This window comes from Barbus barbus (genome assembly GCF_936440315.1).
Source record: "Barbus barbus genome assembly, chromosome: 25".
Classification (NCBI taxonomy): Eukaryota; Metazoa; Chordata; class Actinopteri; order Cypriniformes; family Cyprinidae; genus Barbus; species Barbus barbus.
Genome location: NC_136753.1, coordinates 29,641,730 through 29,662,403, shown reverse-complemented (window position 1 = coordinate 29,662,403; position 20,674 = coordinate 29,641,730). Strand labels below are relative to the sequence as shown.

Below are 20,674 nucleotides of genomic sequence, written 5' to 3'. Positions count from 1 at the left end.
ACACATTTTTTTTATTTTATTAGATCAAAATGTGATGTTCTTTATCAGAGAAAATTTGATATTCATGATTCAGAAATTCATATTTGTACAAATATTTTTACCTTGTAAAATATAAAAATGTTTATATTTGTGCAGTCAAGATGCAATGAAAATGTTTTATTAGATAAAATATTTAAGCATGAAAGATTTAATTTTATGGCATGTAAAAATTTACATAATAAATAATAAAAATAAAAACATAAAATCTTTCATATATTAAAGATTTCATATATTTAAGATTTATATTGTGTGTATAAATCTTAAACATATTTTCAAATTTATTTTAAGGCTAAAAAATAAATCAAAATATTGTTACAAATACCGTACATTTCTGAATCATTTTCTTAGGGTTTTATGATTCGAAAACAAAATTTCATAAAAATGGTCTGATATTTCTGACAGTTATGATGGTATTACCACTGAAAAAAATCAAAAGTAATTCAAAGTTGTAAATAAAACAAAGATTATTGGAGTAGGTTTTACAAGAAAATACAATTTTAGTCTTCCTACTTCAAAATTTCACATTTAAATCCTACATTAAGGTTTTCAGAATATGACCTGACAATAAAGTTATTAATAAATTAATAGATTTAAGTCCCACATCATTATTGACCCACATATGCTGCTCTGAACTGCTAAAATATCATGATAATGTATCTTAATAAATGAAAATGTAGATAATGTTTCTCAGTGGAGGCATTTAAACACAAAAGCCACTGAAGACAGCGTTCGAGGCGGTTTTTGGGTATCATATACATACATGTGAGGATAGCTCTGATTCTGACGGATATGAACACCAAACCAGTGAGAGACGTTTAGGAAACTGAGCCATGCAAAACACAACACAACACTGTCTAGTATGTATGAGTCAAGCGTCACTGTCATGTCCGACGGTGTGAGGAGAACAGAGAAAGAGAAGCAGCTGTATCTGCTCTTGCCTGGACTGCAGATTTTTAATGCGTGCCAGCATGTCCAGATGTCCGGCCGAATACTGCTCTATCACGTCCATCACGTCGTACGGCCGCAGACTCTCTTTAAACTTTCGCTTGGACACCATGAACCTCATGATGCTGCAGGGACAAGCAATCACACACATTATCACACTTAACACTGTACACACAAATAAAGGATGCATCTCAAAGAAGCTTTCGAGAACATGTCCAGCTCATATTTCACCCAAAAATATAATCAAGTTTTATTTTTACTTTTAATCTTGCAGTAAAACATGACCTGAACATGTTTCTGTGAGATTTACTTCATAACTGAGTCCCAGACACTGATCTATTTTTTCAGGCTTGATACTGACCTTCAATATTCAAAATATCTCATGCATAAGAGTCGCTGGCATGATCTGAGCAATGAAAGTGTGCATGTAACGAAGGATTCAAAAGACTGAATGTAACACGTTTGGTAACTTACATTCAGGAAAGACTGAGTTTATGAGGTAATATTATGTGATGCAGACTGCTGTAGTTTTATCAATAATATTACTCGTCTGATGGATGCTGCCTGTCTCATCTTTGCTTACCACATGGCCCTGATGGTAACTTTTAGTCCCGGCGTTAAATCCTGAGGGACAAACTCACAATGGCAGCTCTTATTGTCATCAACAATGTCTTCTCCAGGAAGGCTGGCTTCTAAAAAACACAACACGGACAGCAGGACTCTGGAGTTAGTGCACAAACACCCTAAACCCTCCAAAAACCTAAACTTAGCAGCGCTGCAGCCGTTAACTAGCTCAATCCCACATCAGACTGGTCAGTGCAATGCTATCTTTATAAAGCTACGAGACGGGCATCACAGGGAATCCAAGACAACTGTGGCCCAAAGAATAACAAAGCCATACAGTGACCCCAAAACACATCTGGACACTTAAACAGTTAAACTGAATTAGATCAAGAGCTATTTAAATTGAACATGTTAAATAAATTGGTTTAAAATCATTTAAAAACTGTAAATAAATACATAAGGACACACAAAAAAATAAAATAGAAAAATTGCTTACAAATTTCACTAATGCTAGCTGGTTTAAAATGATAAATAAATGAATAATACAGACACTGAAATTGATAGAAAACTGATTACAAATAAATTTAAAAAAATTGCATATCTTTTGAAAAAATTGCATATAAATTGCATAATTCAATTAATTAAAAAAAATATATTTTCTGATAAAACACTCTCCAATAATGTACTTTGAAAAATAAGTATTTGTGTTTGTTAAACGTTAGTGAAACATAATTAATTTAATGAACTACAGCTACATCAAGCATCAAGTTATGAAGAAAAAAAAAACAACTTGCAAAATTGTGCAGATTTGATATTTTGTGCCTAATGCAGTGACATTCAGACACATTTAGGTGTAGCTTAAGTCCAAACCTGTTTTTTGAGGCTGCTGTAAAAGCAAACAGCAGTGAACTTTGCCATACAATTAAATGAATAATTCTTTCAGCAGACTGACTGTAGAAATACTGACATGAAGTGTTTGACTATGAGTGAATGAGTTAATAAAGCACTGAGGCAACTGTCAAATATGTTAATGACCATATTGAAATGCTTTATCAATTTAATTGACTGTTTTAAATGATTTTCTAGAGCATTGGTAATTGGTTAAACTTGTACTCAACCAGTGATACCTCAGTGCTGGACTCGTCTAAACTACCTTCAATCTTAAAGCAGCGGTTCTCAATTGAATGCCAAACCTGTAACCAGCATTTAATATTATACAGGTCGTATTTTCTTTATCAAAACAGATCTGTAACTAACTTTTGGGTCATAACTCACGACTCTCATCGGTTGAGAACCACTGATTTAGAGTCATTAACACTAGTGGATAGTAATGGCGATAGTTCAACCAAAACTGAAAAATTGCCGTTAAATTACTCATCGTCAGGCTGTCTAAGATATAGGTGGCTTTTTTTCTTCAGTAGAGCAGTAAGAAAGTCTTTTTATCTGAAGCTGTGGCCCTTGGTGATTCCTAAAATGCAAGTCAATGGCAAAAACACAAAAATGAGAATAAAGTCGTAAAAGCTGCAATCCATTTCCTATAGGTTAAAATGAAAAGAGACTATCCCGTGTTTTTCAGTGCCTATGACAGGTAATGTTGTAAATAATGTTCAGTTTTTTGCACAGACCGATCATTGCGCTTCACAAGATCTCAATATATCATCAGGAGCCACGGGGACTAATTTTATGCTCCTTGATAAAAAAAATAAATAAAATGCACGTCAATGAATCACCATGGAGCATGATTTCAGCTAAAAATCTTCTTTATTGTTCTACTGAAGAATAAAGGCACCTACATCTTGGATGGCCTGAGGGTGAGTAAATCTAATTTTGTAACAGCTAATTTACATTTTTAGGGTGAACTGTCCCTTTAAATAACACTAACCAGCCCATTTTCTTATATTCATGCAAAACGCTGATTGCATCTGTCATTTTGGGTCACAGTTTCTTTCTCCCGTGTTCCCGTTAGTTAGCACAGGCCATCTGGCACAGGACAGGTGCGTACAAATAAATCTACCTGTGCTTATTATGCCAAATAAACCACAGAGCCTTAAAACAACCATCCGGCTCCAGACCCTCGAGTTAATAATGACAGTCTGACAAGTTAAATGAGATTGACTAGTTGTTCCACAGCTCTGTGGTCTTCATTGCATTAACTTTTCCTTCTCAGGACTAACTAGTTCTCCTCACATGCAGGTAAAAGAGCAAAGTTTGCAGCCATCCACTAGCACTAGCTCTAATGTTGGTAAAAAACGAGCTCCTGTTTGACAATCTCTTACTGATTAACCCTTCAATTGCTGCGATAGTTTGGGGAGGAGAGATGGTAATAAAGTTACAAAAACAACAAAACAGATTTGCTTAAAATCTGTAGCTTCAAGGAACAATGGTCATAATAATGAAAAATAAAATATATTCAGAATTTTCTGAAACTTGTAAATTCTCTGTAGGTGAACCAGATTTAGTTCTAAAGCCAGATTTTGTTGTGCAGTTATCCAAAGCTTCACGATTCACCTTCAGAGAAATGACACACACTCTTTCTTGCACGAAGTGAAATGTTCAGACACAAATACTCAAAGAGTGTCAGTTTTTAAATACAATGAAATGACATTCAAATGAAGGTGCAAATTGACTTCTGCACACTAACAAGACATCAGGTGGAAATTCTAGCAATCACAAGGTTATCTCTGACTTTCCATTGCCTTTATAATATGCTAATCATCTGATATCTTGATAGCAATTTATAGATGACAGCAAGATATTTCATGAACTTTACAGCATCATAACTAAACAGAAGTACAGCATTACTAGCTGAAATTGCTGGATGTTTCTAAAAACAAAACTAAAATGAGAAAAGAAGGGGAAAATCATTAATATACTGTTCCTATTAAAGAAACTCATGACTCATAAAAGAACATGAAAAAAATCTTTAAAAATACACAACATGAAATATAGAAGGTTTAGTTGCACCACAAAATATCTCATGCACATCAGAGTAAAAAACATAAGTGCAATATGAAATGTTGCGTTCTGGAATATACCAGGGATTTGATTGGATTTTAATGTCATTTGACTTCAGTTTTTGTTGTTTTTAAATCTGTTACTGTAGCTAAAATGGCAAATTTGTAGCCAGAAATCAATAATTATGAATATATGCATGTTTTAGGACATTGCATATATTTCACAGGCTATGGGACTTTAGTAGCATTATTAGACTGATAACACTGACTAATTAGCTTTTTTTTTTTTTTTTTAAAGAAAGGTTCACATGTACAGTAAAATGTAACAATAAAAGTACTAACTAAAAACTATTTAATTTTAGAGCATAATAAAACAACTTTAAAAAACAGCTCATCCTGCTAAAGGTTTTCAAAGATATCTTAAACATGCAAGCATTTTAACAGAAGGACACATCAGATTTTTAACATATATTTTTCATTGTTTAAAATCAAACAGAAAGAATAGTGGACAGACTTTACAGACTGGCATATTCTCAGACTGCTGTGATGTACTCTGCATCGAAGGGGAAATGAACCAAATTTTAATCAGCTTCCTCAATCAAAAGGGGTGGTGGAGATACGAAGCTTCCCAGTTGTAGCATTTCTAGGCGCAATTTCATGAAATTTGGAGCATCTCCTAAAATTGTTCTGGTGTCTTTGTGTACCAAAATTGGTTAAGTTTGCATATTGTGTTCACATGATACAGGATTACTAGTCTATATGGACCAATAATACACCTGAAAACTGTATTGACTGAAGTCTGCCAAACAATCAGATATTTTAAAATGATCCGATTAAGTTTTTTTGTAAGAAAATTTTATGTTAAACAGAATGAAAGACCAATTTTAAATTTGAAAAGTTTGTTTTTAAGGAAATTTAAAATGGTGTAAATTTCTCCAATCAAAACTGTATTGTGACCCCGTATGGTTCTTGAGTTAGAAACATTTGCTTATTACAGCACCACCTAGTGGCTGAGATACACTAAATTTGGTACACTGCCTCTTAAAGACATGTATGCACATATGTCTAAATTTCATGATGATCAAATGATCACGTGACATTTGACATAATTGACTGATGAATTTGAGCTGACTGCTGGTGGCCTTTTTTAGCGGATTTGTCCCAAAGACAGCTGAATCCTTAAATAGAGATATATCTGACCTTCACAACTAATGAAAAGCATTTCAACAATAATACTACTCATGCTGTGCCATAAAAATGCTCAATTGAGTCTCTCTTTAAATTCATCCCAGTAGTCTTGAGAGATATGCAGTCATTCAAGAACAGAAAATCTTACATACTGTAGCTTTAAATGGGCAAAATAATTTAATAAATACATTTAGCATGCTGTATAAGTGAGAGCTTTAGTCAAGAGACCCTTGAGCTTTACTTTGAATGAAACCCAATTAAAACACATAAGGAATTAAACTGGACTAATGAAATCACGTTAATATTCAGAGCAACAGTATGATTGTGTGTGATACACTATATGGACAAAATAATGGGACACCCTCTTCTAATGAACTGGTTTGACTACTTTAATACAAATCTTAATGTTAAAGCATATAAATGATGTTATAGGGAATTGTGTGCTTCTAATTTTATAGCAACAGCTTGTATAAGGCAATGTTCAAAATGAAATGTGTGACTTTATATGCAGACCTTGAGCCGAAAGCTCATCACCAAACACCAATGACTTGCACATACACTATATGGACAAAAGTATTGGGACACCCCCTTCTTTAGAACAGAAAAAGGCTCTTCCAAAACTGTGGCTACAAAGATGGAATCATAATTAATGTATTTAAAAATTATATTTCCATCTCTGTTGCAACAGTTTTGGAAGTGTTTAAAATGACTGTACCCATATATTTATAAAGACATTTGTGTTTGGTGATGAGTTTTTGGCTCAAGGTCTGCATTTAAAGTCACACTGATGGTTTCTGCTGACCAGTCAAGTTCTTCCACACTGACTCAATCAATCATTTCTTTTTAAGCCTTGCCTTACACACAGAGCCATTGTCATGTTTGAATAGAAATGGGTCCTGTCCAAACTGTTGATATAAAATTAGAAGCACACAATTCCCTAGAATATCATTATATGCTTAAACATTAAGATTTGTTCTCATGGAAATTACTGAAGTAGTCAAATATGGGGGTGTCCCAATAATTTTGTCCATATAGTGATATTGCTCAATTAATGTATTTGTAGAAAGCATGTAAGATAAGTAAAATGTTAATCATAGCTCAAACCAAACCCGAAGCATGTATTTGCAGACTGAAGCTGGTTAGTTTGACTGAATACGGTGCTTTGGTTTTAAGTGGTTGAATGGAAGCCCAACCCATCTGGATTGCCTGACCTGGAGAGTTCCTGTGTCTCAAATCTTCCTCTTGCATCTCAATGAGCACTTTAGCATCAGCATCCAACATAGAAATGGAAAGGACAGCATCAGGATCCACATTCATCAGAAAAAACGAGGGGAAAATCATAAAAACACACATGGATTACAAAAGGTCAACTTTCCACAAGCTGCCGTCCACTTGATTCTGTCAAATAGTTTGATTAAGTTTCATAGCTGACTGCCTTTATATTTAGTCATCTGAAACGTTCATTATTAAATGAAAGGTCAAGGATTCTAAGAACCACTTGCTTTAAAATAAGCAGTGAATTTGCACTTTGTGGAAAGTGTAACCAAAGCACAGACTTTTTAATAAATTATATTTCAATATTCCAACACACAGCCTAACGATTCCGGCCAAATGTTATGATTGGTATATAAAATAATATATATTTATGCCATAATATATGCCATGAAATCATATACTGCATTCATACCAATCATAAAACTAACTTATCTTAAATAGCTTACATAAATTAATAGCACATTTTAGCTAATAAAATAATTAGCTCATAATCTTCAACTCAAGAACTTTCAGTTTCTCCACAAAAAAAAAACTAGCAGCAAAAGCAACACGTGACTCGATTATACTAAGATAAATTTGATATGCACAAATTACGCAGACAGAAATAATTACAGCGACCACAATACAACACCGCAAAAATAACATGCAATGGCACAACAGAAAGACAGAATAAAAATCCTGATGTGTGCAACTTGATTCTGAATCTGGATTATATAAAATTAATCTAGTTTCTGTCTTCATGCCTTCTTCTACAAATCTCAATGCGACTTATTCAAGTGAACGTGGACATGTCTAACCAGTTTAAAACAATCTCAAACACAAAACCGGTGTATAATTCCTCAACCAGGCACTAGTTTTCACATTGTATCTACTGTAACTTCAAATATACAAACTATAATGACGGTCTTGCACTTCATGATTGTTACTTGTTGCATTTGAATCTACAGCTTTTAACTGTGATGAGTAACATTCTGTAATGTTCTGTAACAAATGTAACACTTTACAACTACTATTCTGTAGCATTCTGTGAATGAAACATTCTGTAACAACTTTAACAAATGTAACATTCTACAACTACCATTCTGTAACATTCTATGTAACATTCTGTACCATTCAGTAACAAATGCAACACTCTACAACTACCATTCTGTAACATTCTGTCTATGTAACATTCTGTAACAAATGTAACATTCTACAACTACCATTCTGTAACATTCTATGTAACATTCGGTACCATTCAGTAACAAATGTAACACTCTACAACTACCATTCTGTAACATTCTGTCTATGTAACATTCTGTAACAAATGCAACATTCTACAACTACTATTCTGTAGCATTCTGTGAATGAAACATTCTGTAACAACTGTAACAATGTAACATTCTACAGCTACCACTCTGTAACATTATGTCATTGTAACATTCTGTAACAAATGCAACATTCTTCAACTACTATTCTGTAGCATTCTGTGAATGAAACATTCTGTAACAACTGTAACAAATGTAACATTCTACAGCTACCACTCTGTATCATTCTGTCAATGTAACATTCTATAACAAATGCAACATTCTTCAACTACTATTCTGTAGCATTCTGTGAATGAAACTTTCTGTAACAAATGTAACATCCTACAACTACCAAACCACGACCAAAGCGGACAGATACAGAAGGCAACACCGGATAAGCGCACAGGAACGGGTTGCTTTCCCTCACCTTCTGAGTTCTGGCGGGATGCGGCACCTTTGAAGCGGAAGGCCTGTCTGGCTCGACTGCGGTCATAGAAGCTGAGGCTCTTGGGTACTTTGGAGGGACTGTCCTCAATGCTGATATCGGCGCTGGGAGAGCGTCGCAGGGCCTGCTGGCCCTGAGGAGAGTTCTTCCCTTTGTTTGCGGAGTTTCTCGGGCTGGAGAACACACGCTCTTTCAGGCTCACTTTCTGACTGTAAAGGGTGGAAGAGTGTTGAAGTTAGAGACTGAGGGTTTGCAGATGCTTTAGTTATGATGTTAGGAAAAAGTACTTGTGTCAAGCACACTCAAAAACTACTGAAAATTATCTGAAAAGTTAGAAAACTCCACTATAAGTTGACATTCACCCAGGAGTTTTATCTGATTTGGTAATATTCATGTAACCATTTTACACATTCTGATTGGTTGACACATATCAAGGATGTTGATTCATTTATTATGATTGCAGGGCTATGAAAGTAATTCCATGTTTATTTCACAAAACCCTAAATATATCTGAGAAATGTCTTGAAACATGCATAAATATGAGTAAATTTGCAATGCATAACCACCTTGAGTGCACATTAAATTTTAATTAATTCAAGAGTCAGTCATTACAATCAAAACAATATTTAAGCCTAAATATAAGTCAATGAAGGTTATAATAAAGTGTTTCCTGTCTTCACAACATGTGTTTCAGTGTTTTGTTGAAACGTGGGCGGATGTATTCATGTGCATTTGACTTATTAAACGCCACACATCTGTCTGCACACAAACAAGGTCAAACTAATATATGTGCACACACACACACACACACACCGTGTCCATTGATGTGGACACGCATGGACTGGCAAAATATTTGCACACAAACAACGTCCATGAAACACATCCTGCGCTGGCGGCACTGATGACACCCAAACGGACATGATGCATGCAAAAGAGAGCATTACAACTCACATTTAACATCTGTGGTACCTGAGAAATATTAGATAATTTCTATGTACAGCGCACATAATTTTACTAACCTCGGAGAGGGTTCTGGTTGAGCTTCCTTCCTGTGTTAGAAAACAAAATCATACTTTTTTAATGCAATGATAGAAGTCCTTTCACAAACTAAACACTATCTAATAAATATAAAAATGTATTAACTTAGCTTGAAATGGCACAATGCAATTCATTAACACGTAAACTATTCATCTGAGAGAATCAGAAATTAAAGTCGCCATTTTCTATCACCTAAAGGAGAGGCCGGATTTGCTCTTGAGGTTTCTCAGCAGATCGAGCTGGTTCAGAGGAGGGATGAGTCTGGAAAAACACACAGAGACTGTTGGCACACGGATGATGTGTGAAGAGGAAATGCTGCGCAATGCTTATGCAAATCTGGAAGCTTCTTTGGACAGAAAAATCAACAAAAAACTAACAAGCTACTATTAATAAATACACCGCTGACTGTGAGAGGGACAGAGAGAGAGAATGTACAGGAAAAAGACAGGAATTTGCATATATATGTGTGTATTTATTTATACATATAGATTAGACACAACTAACAATCTCTTGCACGATATAATGACTTTTTAAACAGACAGAAAAAGACAGAAAGAAAATATATAAGATGATTACAGAGAAGTAAACTTGAAGTTTATGATGCACCAAATACTCTGGGAGGTTTATTCAAATCACTAACAAATAACACTGTTTGTTCTAACATGAAATATGAGCACTAATATAATAGAAATGCCTGACTTAACAAACAAAAACAAATAAGAGATTGATTTGCACATAAGTTTTTGGCTCAGTAGAGTATGAGATCAGAAAGACTTTTATGTTTTTGAAAGATTTTTTGCTCTGAATTTTTGGCGGAATTAATTTAATAAAAACAGTAAAAATTGTGAAATATTATATCATTATAAATATTAATTTTCAGCATCATTACTCCAGTCTTCAGTGTCACATGATCCTTCAGAAATCATTCTAATATACTGATTTGCTGCTCAAGAAACATTTTAAAAACAGCTGTGCTGATGAATATTTTTATGGAAACCATGGATTCTTTGATGAATAGAAAGTTCAAAAGGACAGCATTTACTTAAAAAAAAAATTATAACATTATAAATGTCACTTTTGGTCAATTTAATGCATCCATGATGAATAAAAGTATTTTTTTTTTCAAAAAAATATTTTAATTGAACAGTCTTTGTTTCTTAAACTCCAATGCATTCAGTGCAATAGATGCTACACGTTCATCAATAACAGTGGTGGTGTGTTTTATTGCACGAAGCACATCATAAACACGTGATTCTAAAGCTTTGATGTTCATATACTCTCTCTTATAACTCAAAAGCAGCTGATGCAACACATTACATATGACATGCAACATCACATGCATCCCCTGCTGATTCGACATTTGAAATCAAAGTGTGATGCATAAAGCATGCCATAGGTATGAAGGGAGGGAGTGTGTGGCCAGCACTGTTGACCTTCACAACCTGCACAAAAACAGCCTCAAAGGTCAGTGAGCCGATCGATGCAGAGACGTCTGAGGAGATCTCATCTGACACCCAGAGGATGCTGGGATAGAGAGAGAGGGGTATGTGTGTAGAAGTACATATACCTGTACATGGGCACGGATACGGTCCTCTCGTAATAGTCCCACGTCGAAAAGAGATCCGTGCGATTCAGGTTTGTGGCGTAAAACCTCCAGGCAGCCTGAGAGATGACATTAAACAGTCATATTAAAATATAACATGCATTAGATAATTCACCTAAAAATCTAAATTCATGCAAGTTTGAAAAAGCATGAGGGTGAGGAAATAATGACACGTGAGCTGTACATTTAATAACACAGACTGATAGTTTGGTTTGTTTAGGGAGGTTTGCTGATATTACTTTTAAAAAAATCACCAAAGACAGGCTCAGTATGAGATCAGATAGATTTTTATGTTTTTGGAAGATTTTATGTTTTTTGCTCTCCAAGGTAGTATTTATTTGATCAAAAATACAATCAAAACTGTAAAATTGTGAAATATTATTACAATTTAAGATAACTGTTTTCTATGTGAATATGTGTTAAACTGTAATTTATTTCTGTGATCAAAGCTGAATTTTCAGCATAATTTCTCCAGTCTTCAGTGTCACATGATCTTCAGAAATCATTCTAATATACTGATTTACTGCTCAATAAATATTTCTGATTATTATCAATGTTGAACACAGTTGTGCTGCTCAATATTGTTGTGGAAACCGTGATACATTTGATTATTTGAGGCTATCAGACCGTTTCAGAGCTCTCCGTTTCTCACTTGTTCAACAGATTCAGTGTTTTAACCGGTGTCGATGACACTGTGTATCTGGGACATTGAGGTGAGGCGTGTTGTACCTGAATTAGGCCGGCAGCTGGATTTCTGCGCTTCTCGAAATGTTTCTGCCGATGCTGTTCCTGAACTTTCAAGGCAAACCCAGAACCCAGAATCCCCTGCGGAGTGTGAAAAGAAACTTTGTTAATGATGATTGGACCTAGTTCTTCCAGAAACTGAGCCGTGTCGTCTCTTATTCTGCACTATAATGGCGTGTCACGACATTAAAGGGGTCATATCTTCTGATAAACTGCTCTTTTATTGGGTTCTTTCTTTCCCTGAGCTCTAGTTATAAAGTTGATCAAGAAACAGTCTAATCATTCCACCTTCTCTCTCAATATTTGTTGTTATTACTTGAATATTTGAGTTTCTGCTGTCAAAATATCTAAGGATTTCAGAGTTTTTCATCTTAGTTTCATTGCATGATCTTTTCGGACTTGGGAGGATATACAACCCTAGATAATTTTTGTAACACTTTACATTTATATATATTATTCATTATAAAAGTATTTTTAATGCATTGCTTATTCTTTGTAATGCACCCATCCACTGTAAGATCTCATGAATAACTGCAATCACATTTATAATACTTATCTATTAACTGTTACACTTTTAGAACATTTATTTCATTAAAATTCATTATAAATTACAAATTTCTATGAAAGCTCATTTTTGCCTAATACATTTTTTTTTCTCAGAACTGAGTGTCTGAATTGTAAAATAAAAATACTTATTACCGTTTTAATTTTATATTATTTTTAAAATTTATTTATTTATTATTATTAAATAAAATAATATATTTAATTTGTATTTTATTTAGAATGGCAAAATAAAAACTTGCAATTACTTTTTAATTTTTTTTTAATTTTACTTATTTTATTTTGAATTGTGAGATTTAATTGCAGGAAAAAAAGCAATAATTTTGAGTTTATATCTTGCAAATATCAGAATTATGAGAAAACGTCGCAATCACCTTTAAAAAAAAAAACTAATTCTGTTGCAGAAACAGACTTCCATAAATTATAGATGTAACAATTGAAGATGTATAGATGAATTTTGAATTTGGTTAAAAGTATTTATGAAAACATATAATGCATTATAATATACATGAACGCCTTTATAATAATAATTTTAAACTACGGTTCCAATAAATCAAATTCATAGATGCATTTACATTAAAGCACAACTGCCATGAAGAAAAGCACATTAAGCATCCAGTGGGATTGTAATAAACTGCAGTGATCTAATTCAGCGTCTGCTCTCTCCACTCAATTAAAAGCCTGCTCGAATCTATCTGTTCATTTCCTCTCGAATCCCCGGAAACTCACCGCAGGCAGAGCGAAGAAAGACACGCCGATCAGGGTGAAGGTCGCCGCGAGGAGACGTCCGTTCCAGGTTATGGGATATTTATCGCCGTAGCCGATGGTGGTCAGAGTGATCTGTGGGACATTGAGGGAAACCACTGTCAGTTTTCAGTTAGCCGTGAAATCAGGTCAGATCCTGCTCAGTAATTCAGTTATTGGCTGCTGTCTGAGGTGCCTCAATACAATTATTTTAAATGGGTCACATTTCACACCAAAAAAAAAAACAACAACAACAAATATATATATTAGTTAGATGCTAACTGCATTTCATTGGCCCTGTATTTGTACTCTGCACTATGACAATAAAGTTGAATCTAATGTAATCTAAGTCTAATAAAAACAAAATGCATATTTTCAGACCAGTTGGTTTTAAGATTAGGACTAAAAACTAATTGAGTATTATTTAAGAATACATATACATGCATGATGATTCCCATTAGATTCTCATCATGTATTCATACATAAATACTTGACAATGTGTTAGTAAATATGAAATTAAAATATAACAAAAATAATGTCCCAATGTAAAAAATATCTTAATGAAACTAATAGAATAGATTAACTGATTAACTCTAATGTTTATTTATAACGATTTACCCTTTTATTAACATTCAAAGGGCTTGATCAATTAATCAGTCAGTCAAAATAAAGTAACACATAATAGAAATCCTTTTATAAAAGGGCAGATGATGATTTACATACAACTGCTCACACAAGAATCAAATCAGAAAAATAAATATTAAAACTGTCTCTAAATTATGCAAAAGCACGAACTCAGTCCACACATGATTCCTCTGTGATCTTTCTGAAATATCATCTCATCAAACTTAACGAGCGATAAACATCACTGCATAATTAATACTCCTCACAGACGCGCTTGTCTTCTAGTCCTGTGTGCAAACTTCAGCTCTATCTGATGTCCTTGAGTTTATTCCCAGAGGAATCACGCCAGAGAGGAGCCTCTGACTCTGATCCAGAATCTACCCTGAGTGCTGATTAACTCTGTAATAAAGCTTAAATATGAAACCCAGCGATGCAGAAGCGCTTCTACACCAGAACACTTACAGAACGTCCAGTGCAAGAAAACAAATGGTGTTCATCAGTCCAGAAATGTGGTTGAATGAAGTAGTGAATGAAACACATCTTCGAATGCAATCTGCTCATGAAATCATATCGATCTCAGATCGCATTCTGAGAGATTGTGGACACGCCACATTACTTCAAGCACGTTTGTTAATACGAAGGGCTTACCAGACCCCACCAGAGCGCATCGGCGTAGGTCTCAAACATCTCGTTGTCCTCCTTCTCAGCGAGATACACCAGGAACGAGGCCAGGATCAGACACAGGAAGCCAATGTACCAGGCGGTGATCAGTTCCTGTTAAACACACCATCAATAAATATCAATAAGTGTCTTCTCTGATGTTTGTTGCAAGTTTATAAGTCAACAACCCATGAATGATGATGATGATGCACTAAAGTGGCATATAGTGTAGCTGCATAATATTAATTATGCTAAACTACTGGTTTTGCAAATGCCACTTCTGATTATTTTAATATTAAGTGTGATGCACTTTTGTGGGTTATAATAGCTAATTAAAACTAAAATCATAAAAACTTAAATTTTTTAATTTAACTACATATAAAACTGAAATAAAATGAATAAAAGCTACACTTAAATAACACCGGTATGATGCAGGATTATTATAGTCACTAAATCCATAAAACAATTTTTTTATAATTTTTTTTTTTTACTTGAAATAAAATAAACTTTAACTGAAATGAAATAAAATAAACGTGATTTTTTTTTTTTTTCAGCTAGTTGCAAAGGCAACATTTTTTTATTTCCATTTAGATAATCCTGATTTACTCAAAAAAAAAAAAAAAATGAAAACTATATCGACATACTTAAAAAAATAAAATAAAAATTACCAACACCTTAACTCAAATCAAAATGAAAAGAGTAAATATAAAATAATTCAAAATATTAATAAAAATTATAATAGTATCTCCTGTGAACCAGAACCAGTTTTATTAACTATTATAGTTTTATTAATACTTTAGATTCGCTTTTATGTTTATTCTTTCAGTTTTTACTAATTGTAATTACATTTTTAAAAATTGTTATGTGCTCGTGTCTTTTTTTTATTACTTTTTGTTTTTTATATTACTATTTAGGTTTAATTTATTTTTATGTCAGTTTTAGTTCAGTTTTAGCTTTTATTTATTTTGTTTACAGTTAGCAATTTTAGTGCTTGAACTTAAACTAAACGAAAATTCAAATAAATTCCTCATCTAATAATTATATTTTTATCTTAAATTAACAAAAATAGATTTAGTTTAGTTAGTAGCAATCATAACGCTGATATGAATCCCCGCTGCCACAATCCCATTCAGTGAACATCCCATCACTAGCAAACTCCTAAAACAAGCCAGAGATAAATAACTTCAGAGTTCTTGCTCTGTCAGCATCTGTGTTTCTTCGCTCTTGCAAATGCACCTTCCTGTGGATGCTAAGAAATGGGACACCGCTCAAACACAGACGCTGGAACGTTATGCCACTGCGACTCATTTTAGACTGAAAACTGCACCGTCAGCGCATCCCCCACTTTCTTGCCCTTGAGAGAGAGAGACGTCGCCTGAGACTAAACTCATGATGGAACCTGAATGAATGAATGACAAGACTCTTGACTGCAGTCTGATCCACTCTGCTGATTAATCTGGCCAGGAACTGACCATCTAGAGAGGAAGGAGCGTGGTTCACTTTGTTTAGCAGCAGGAACATCTGAAAGAGTTGATGTCATAATAACAAAAACTAATTTTAGTCTGTGAATGAGAGAAATTAGCAAACAGTGAGGAGTTGGCATGATTTTTGAACAAAGTCACCAATGCTGCATTAAAAAAAAAGTCAAAAACAGTAATATTCTGAAATATTATTACAGTGTAAAACAGCTTTCTTTGTGAATATCTGTTAAACTGTAATTTATTTCTGTGATCAAAGCTGTATTTTCAGCATCATTACTCCAGTCTTCAGTGTCACATGATCTTCAGAAATCATAATTATATGCTGATTTGCTGCTCAAGAAACATTTCTGATTATCATCAATGTTGAAACAGTTGTGCTGCACAATATTTTAGTGGAAACCATGATGCATTTAATTTAATTCTTTAATGAATAGAAAGTTCAAAAGAACAGCATTTATTTGAAACAGAAATATTTTGTTACATTATAAATGTCTTTACTGTCACTTTTGATCAATTTAGTGTATCCTTTCAAAAAACCCTCAATGACCCCAAACTTCATTTTGTTGTAAATGTGGCATAAGTTTATTTGTTTGAGAATTTCATATCATCAAGTCTTAATTTTTCTCACAACACAACATAAATAACCTGTTTTCCTCTTTCGATTAATATACTCAGCATGATTTCACAGAGGCTTTCCTTTCCTCACATCACACTGCAACTCCCTTAAAACTCAGTAATATTTCAGCATGTTTGCTGTGAACATGTAATTTCTTTAATGCAGCCGTTTGTTAGAGAAAATATGTTTTCATCACCAGGACAACAGACGATGTTCCCCGTATGTTTTCACAGAGCACAAAACTGCTGAGGAATCACGCAAAATGAAGCTTAAAATAGATTCTGTCTGCAACGACCGCTGAGGAGCATCAGTACATGAGATGCAAGCAAACTATTTCTAGAAATGTTTGTGTTTTATGGACTTTTAATACACTGAGTTGCATTACAGTTCCCAAATGCATTGAGCTCTATTAGGTGAAGCATCATCCTCGTCATTGCCCCAGCGAACAGGGAATGTTCTCAGAACATTCTGCCAGAAGTTATGAACAAATGCTTTTACAATAACGTCAACAGATGTTTGTTCAAAGTTATCTTTGGCTGGTTCCTTAAAATGCTTAGACACTTGCAAGCAAGTCACAAGTTTTTTTCTTTAAGACTGGACGTAACTTTTTATAGTCCGTTACATAGAAACGCAGATTCGTTTGAATCTGAAAAACTCAAACAACTTGAACAAATGCGAGTTCCTCAGACTAGTTCCTCAGAGTCAGTCTTAACATATTGACTATGTTTATGAAGCCGGCCAGCCTGATCTTTAATAACGTTCTCAAAACATTACCACAAAAACATTTTAATTGCATATTTGAAACATTACTACTTACTTGTTTCGGACGTTCAGATAACATTCAAAAGTAACATTCCCATTTAAAGTAACACAAAATTTAAACTCCAATTTAAAAGCAAAAAAAAAAAAACTGGATGCTGTGTAAACATTCAGGGAACATTCAGAAATGTGAAATTGGAAGATTAGCCAAAGGTTCTTTTAACTGCCCGTTTTTACTAAATATTCAAAGCACAGCCAATGATTACAACGCAATTTGCATTAAATGTAATATTCTGTCTGTCTTGTTTCTGTCAGTTCTCCATCTTTACAGTACGAGTTTATGCCTTGCCAAGGCTTATCGATCGCAAACCTCCAGCTGACACTTCATCAGGATGTCTCATTAAGCATCGCCCCCACTTTGGCCTTTTCCTCTTCTCCTCAACACAGCCACGGCGAGCCAAAACGACGCCATTAGATCTGTTCCATGAGAGCATCTGACCTCTCAAACCCACTTCAACCACGAGCAGGAAATGTTGGGCTTGACAAAAGACACATGACCGAACGAATCCTGTGGTTTCAATCTTCAATAGCTAGAACAACAATAAACCTCTCAAAATCATATTTGGTCTGTGCACAATATTTCTTAAGGGCAACTGAAATGGGACTTTGCCGTTTGGAAATTGAGTTTGTATATTGTTGATTCATGCTTCAGCTGCATTGTTTGAGGGCACCAAAAGACTTCAAAATATGTACATTTGCAACTGAAAAATGTCCATAATCTGACATATTTTTTTGCATGAGACAGGATATTGAAGCTGAAAAAGAAAGTGATGCTTTGCTACATTTTGAATTTAGATTAATTTGGAACAGCATGCATTGATCAATCTTTCACAATAAGACTAGGAACATGAATTAAGAAAGATAATATTGATTTCATGTTGACTTTCCATTCAAAAAGTAGCATTCAAATGTAACATTCCAATTTAAAAGTAACACTTCTATTCAAATGTAACACTCAAAATTAGCATTCCATTGGAACAACGTGCATTGATGAACCATTCACAATAAGATTATAAACTTGAGTTAAGAAAGTTAACACTGATTTCATTTTGACTGATACTGATGTTACCATGAACTGCATTTACGTCTAATGATGCATGCAAAATAAGACCAGATGCATGTATTAATTAAGTAAATAGAGTTGACTTGATGAGCGTAATGAATTGCTTTATCTCGAGCCAATAGACCTTTATCTCTTATGAAAGTCCCACAGTGAATATTGTGAATGCCAGAATGTGGGATGAGATTTACAGGAGCATATTGGAAGTGTTACTGGTTACTGAACAGTTTCAGGAGTGTTTATCATCTTCGGTTACCTTGCTGTGAGCGTAGACCACAGATCCCAAGAGCTTCCAGGTTCCCCCGCGCCGATCCATGCGGATCATCCGGAGAATCTGGAGGAACCGGAGACTCCTGATGGCAGAGGTGGCGAACACATTCCCCTGCGTTCCAGCGGCCAGAACCGAGATCGAGGCGATCAGCACCATGATGTCTGAGGAATACAACAGCAACTGACCAAACTAAATATACTAGCATATAATATATTAATGTGACAGAAAATATGCAAATTGACATGCATTTAGAAAGTGGCTTCATGCATACAGGCGTGCGTTTTATCTCTGTGTAGATAGAGGTACAATAAAAGAGGTATAGTAAAAAATTGTGAAATATTATTACAATTTAAAATAGCTGTTTTCTATGTGAACATATTGTCAAATTTAATTTATTTCTGAGTCAAAGTTGAATTTTCAGCATCATTACTCCAGTCTTCAGTGTCACATGATCTTCAGAAATCATTCTAATATGCTAACATTTCTGGTTATTATTAATGTTGACAACAGTTGTGCTGCTGGATTCTTTTATGAATAGAAAGTTAAAAAGAACAGTATTCATTTGAAATAGAAATCTTTTGTAACATTACACATGCCTTTAATGTAACTTTTGAGAAATTTAATGCATCCTTGATGATTAAAAAGAATGCATAAAAAAATTACTATTTTCACTCAGAAATTGATAGTAAATTTAATAAATTATAAAAAGAAACAGCAAGTGCATGAAATTTTGAAGTATAAAGACTAAAATAGCATTTTCTCCAGTACTCCAGCACTCCAGTAATCTTCAGTAATAAATCATTTTGCTGTGTAGCTTGGCAGGCATTCAGAAATCCTCACCGATAACACAAAAAGGTTTCCGGGCGAATTTTAATCTTCCCCTCCATCCTCTGTATCGACAGCAACATCCTGCAGACCAGATCCTTACGATGTATTCCACTCCAAAAACCACTATGGTTACAATTTCCTACAAACACACAGACGTCATGTTAGCATGAGATCAATGCACACATATTAAATCAATACCTCTGTGATATTACATACCAGGATGTACAGGGCATCTTCTGAGCTCTTCTCATATTCTTTGATGGTGGAGAACACGGACAGAACCAGACAGGAGAAAACCAGCAAAAAACTGAAATGACAAGCGAAAAACCCGTTTACCTGATGTGCATTGCATTTGCATGTGATATGTGCAAAATAAAACCAAATGCATGCATTAATACAGTAAATAGACCTGATTTGATTGGCATCCCTTGCGAAAAAGAAGTTTATTCAAGTGTGCTATTAGTATACTTCTTTTAAACTAAAAACAGGAAAGTATAGTCTACTTTTTATGTGCTTTATAGAACTTCTCAGAAATATACTTAAAATGACATTTAAGTATACTTGACATAGAAAAAAATCTGAAAAATATTGGAGCTATACTTGTGCTCCTAGAATCCGTGTTTTCATTGTTATATGGTAGGGGGTTATTTCTTTTTATTTAGTTTATTTCTTTATTTTTTATTCATGAAACTTATCCACATTCAAGTGTTTAAAAAATAATGCATGAAGCTAGAATAAAATGTTTCTGTTTTCTTTCTTTGGATGTTTCGTATGTTCAGATATTCATTTAAGAAAATATATACAAATTAATACCTAAATAGGGACATAGTAGTATACTTAAAGTATGATGTAAAGTTCACTTAAAAATGATGAGTATACTTTCAATATAAAACTACTAAACTAGTAGTTTACTGAGATTATACTTCAAA

The 20,674-nt window shown here is 34.1% G+C and overlaps 1 protein-coding gene across 5 annotated transcripts in view; it reads right to left on the bottom strand.

Moving 5' to 3' along the window:
* The window catches only part of LOC306844817 (potassium voltage-gated channel subfamily KQT member 2-like), a gene marked incomplete at both ends in the record, with an annotated part of 41,194 nt that overhangs the window by 5,296 nt on the left and 15,224 nt on the right, over positions 1-20,674 (bottom strand). Inside the window, 14 exons of one of the 5 annotated variants that reach the window (XM_079377200.1) lie at positions 978-1,109; positions 1,568-1,676; positions 3,825-3,842; positions 6,902-6,949; positions 8,679-8,905; positions 9,716-9,745; positions 9,927-9,995; positions 11,302-11,396; positions 12,067-12,162; positions 13,372-13,482; positions 14,659-14,784; positions 18,903-19,078; positions 19,758-19,884; positions 19,962-20,052. In XM_079377200.1, coding sequence (XP_079233326.1) covers positions 978-1,109; positions 1,568-1,676; positions 3,825-3,842; positions 6,902-6,949; positions 8,679-8,905; positions 9,716-9,745; positions 9,927-9,995; positions 11,302-11,396; positions 12,067-12,162; positions 13,372-13,482; positions 14,659-14,784; positions 18,903-19,078; positions 19,758-19,884; positions 19,962-20,052 — 1,455 coding nt within the window. Of the gene's footprint in view, positions 1-977; positions 1,110-1,567; positions 1,677-3,824; positions 3,843-6,901; positions 6,950-8,678; positions 8,906-9,715; positions 9,746-9,926; positions 10,050-11,301; positions 11,397-12,066; positions 12,163-13,371; positions 13,483-14,658; positions 14,785-18,902; positions 19,079-19,757; positions 19,885-19,961; positions 20,053-20,674 lie in introns of all 5 variants that reach the window. The other 4 variants (XM_079377202.1, XM_079377201.1, XM_079377203.1 and 1 more) reach the window with 4 other exon arrangements.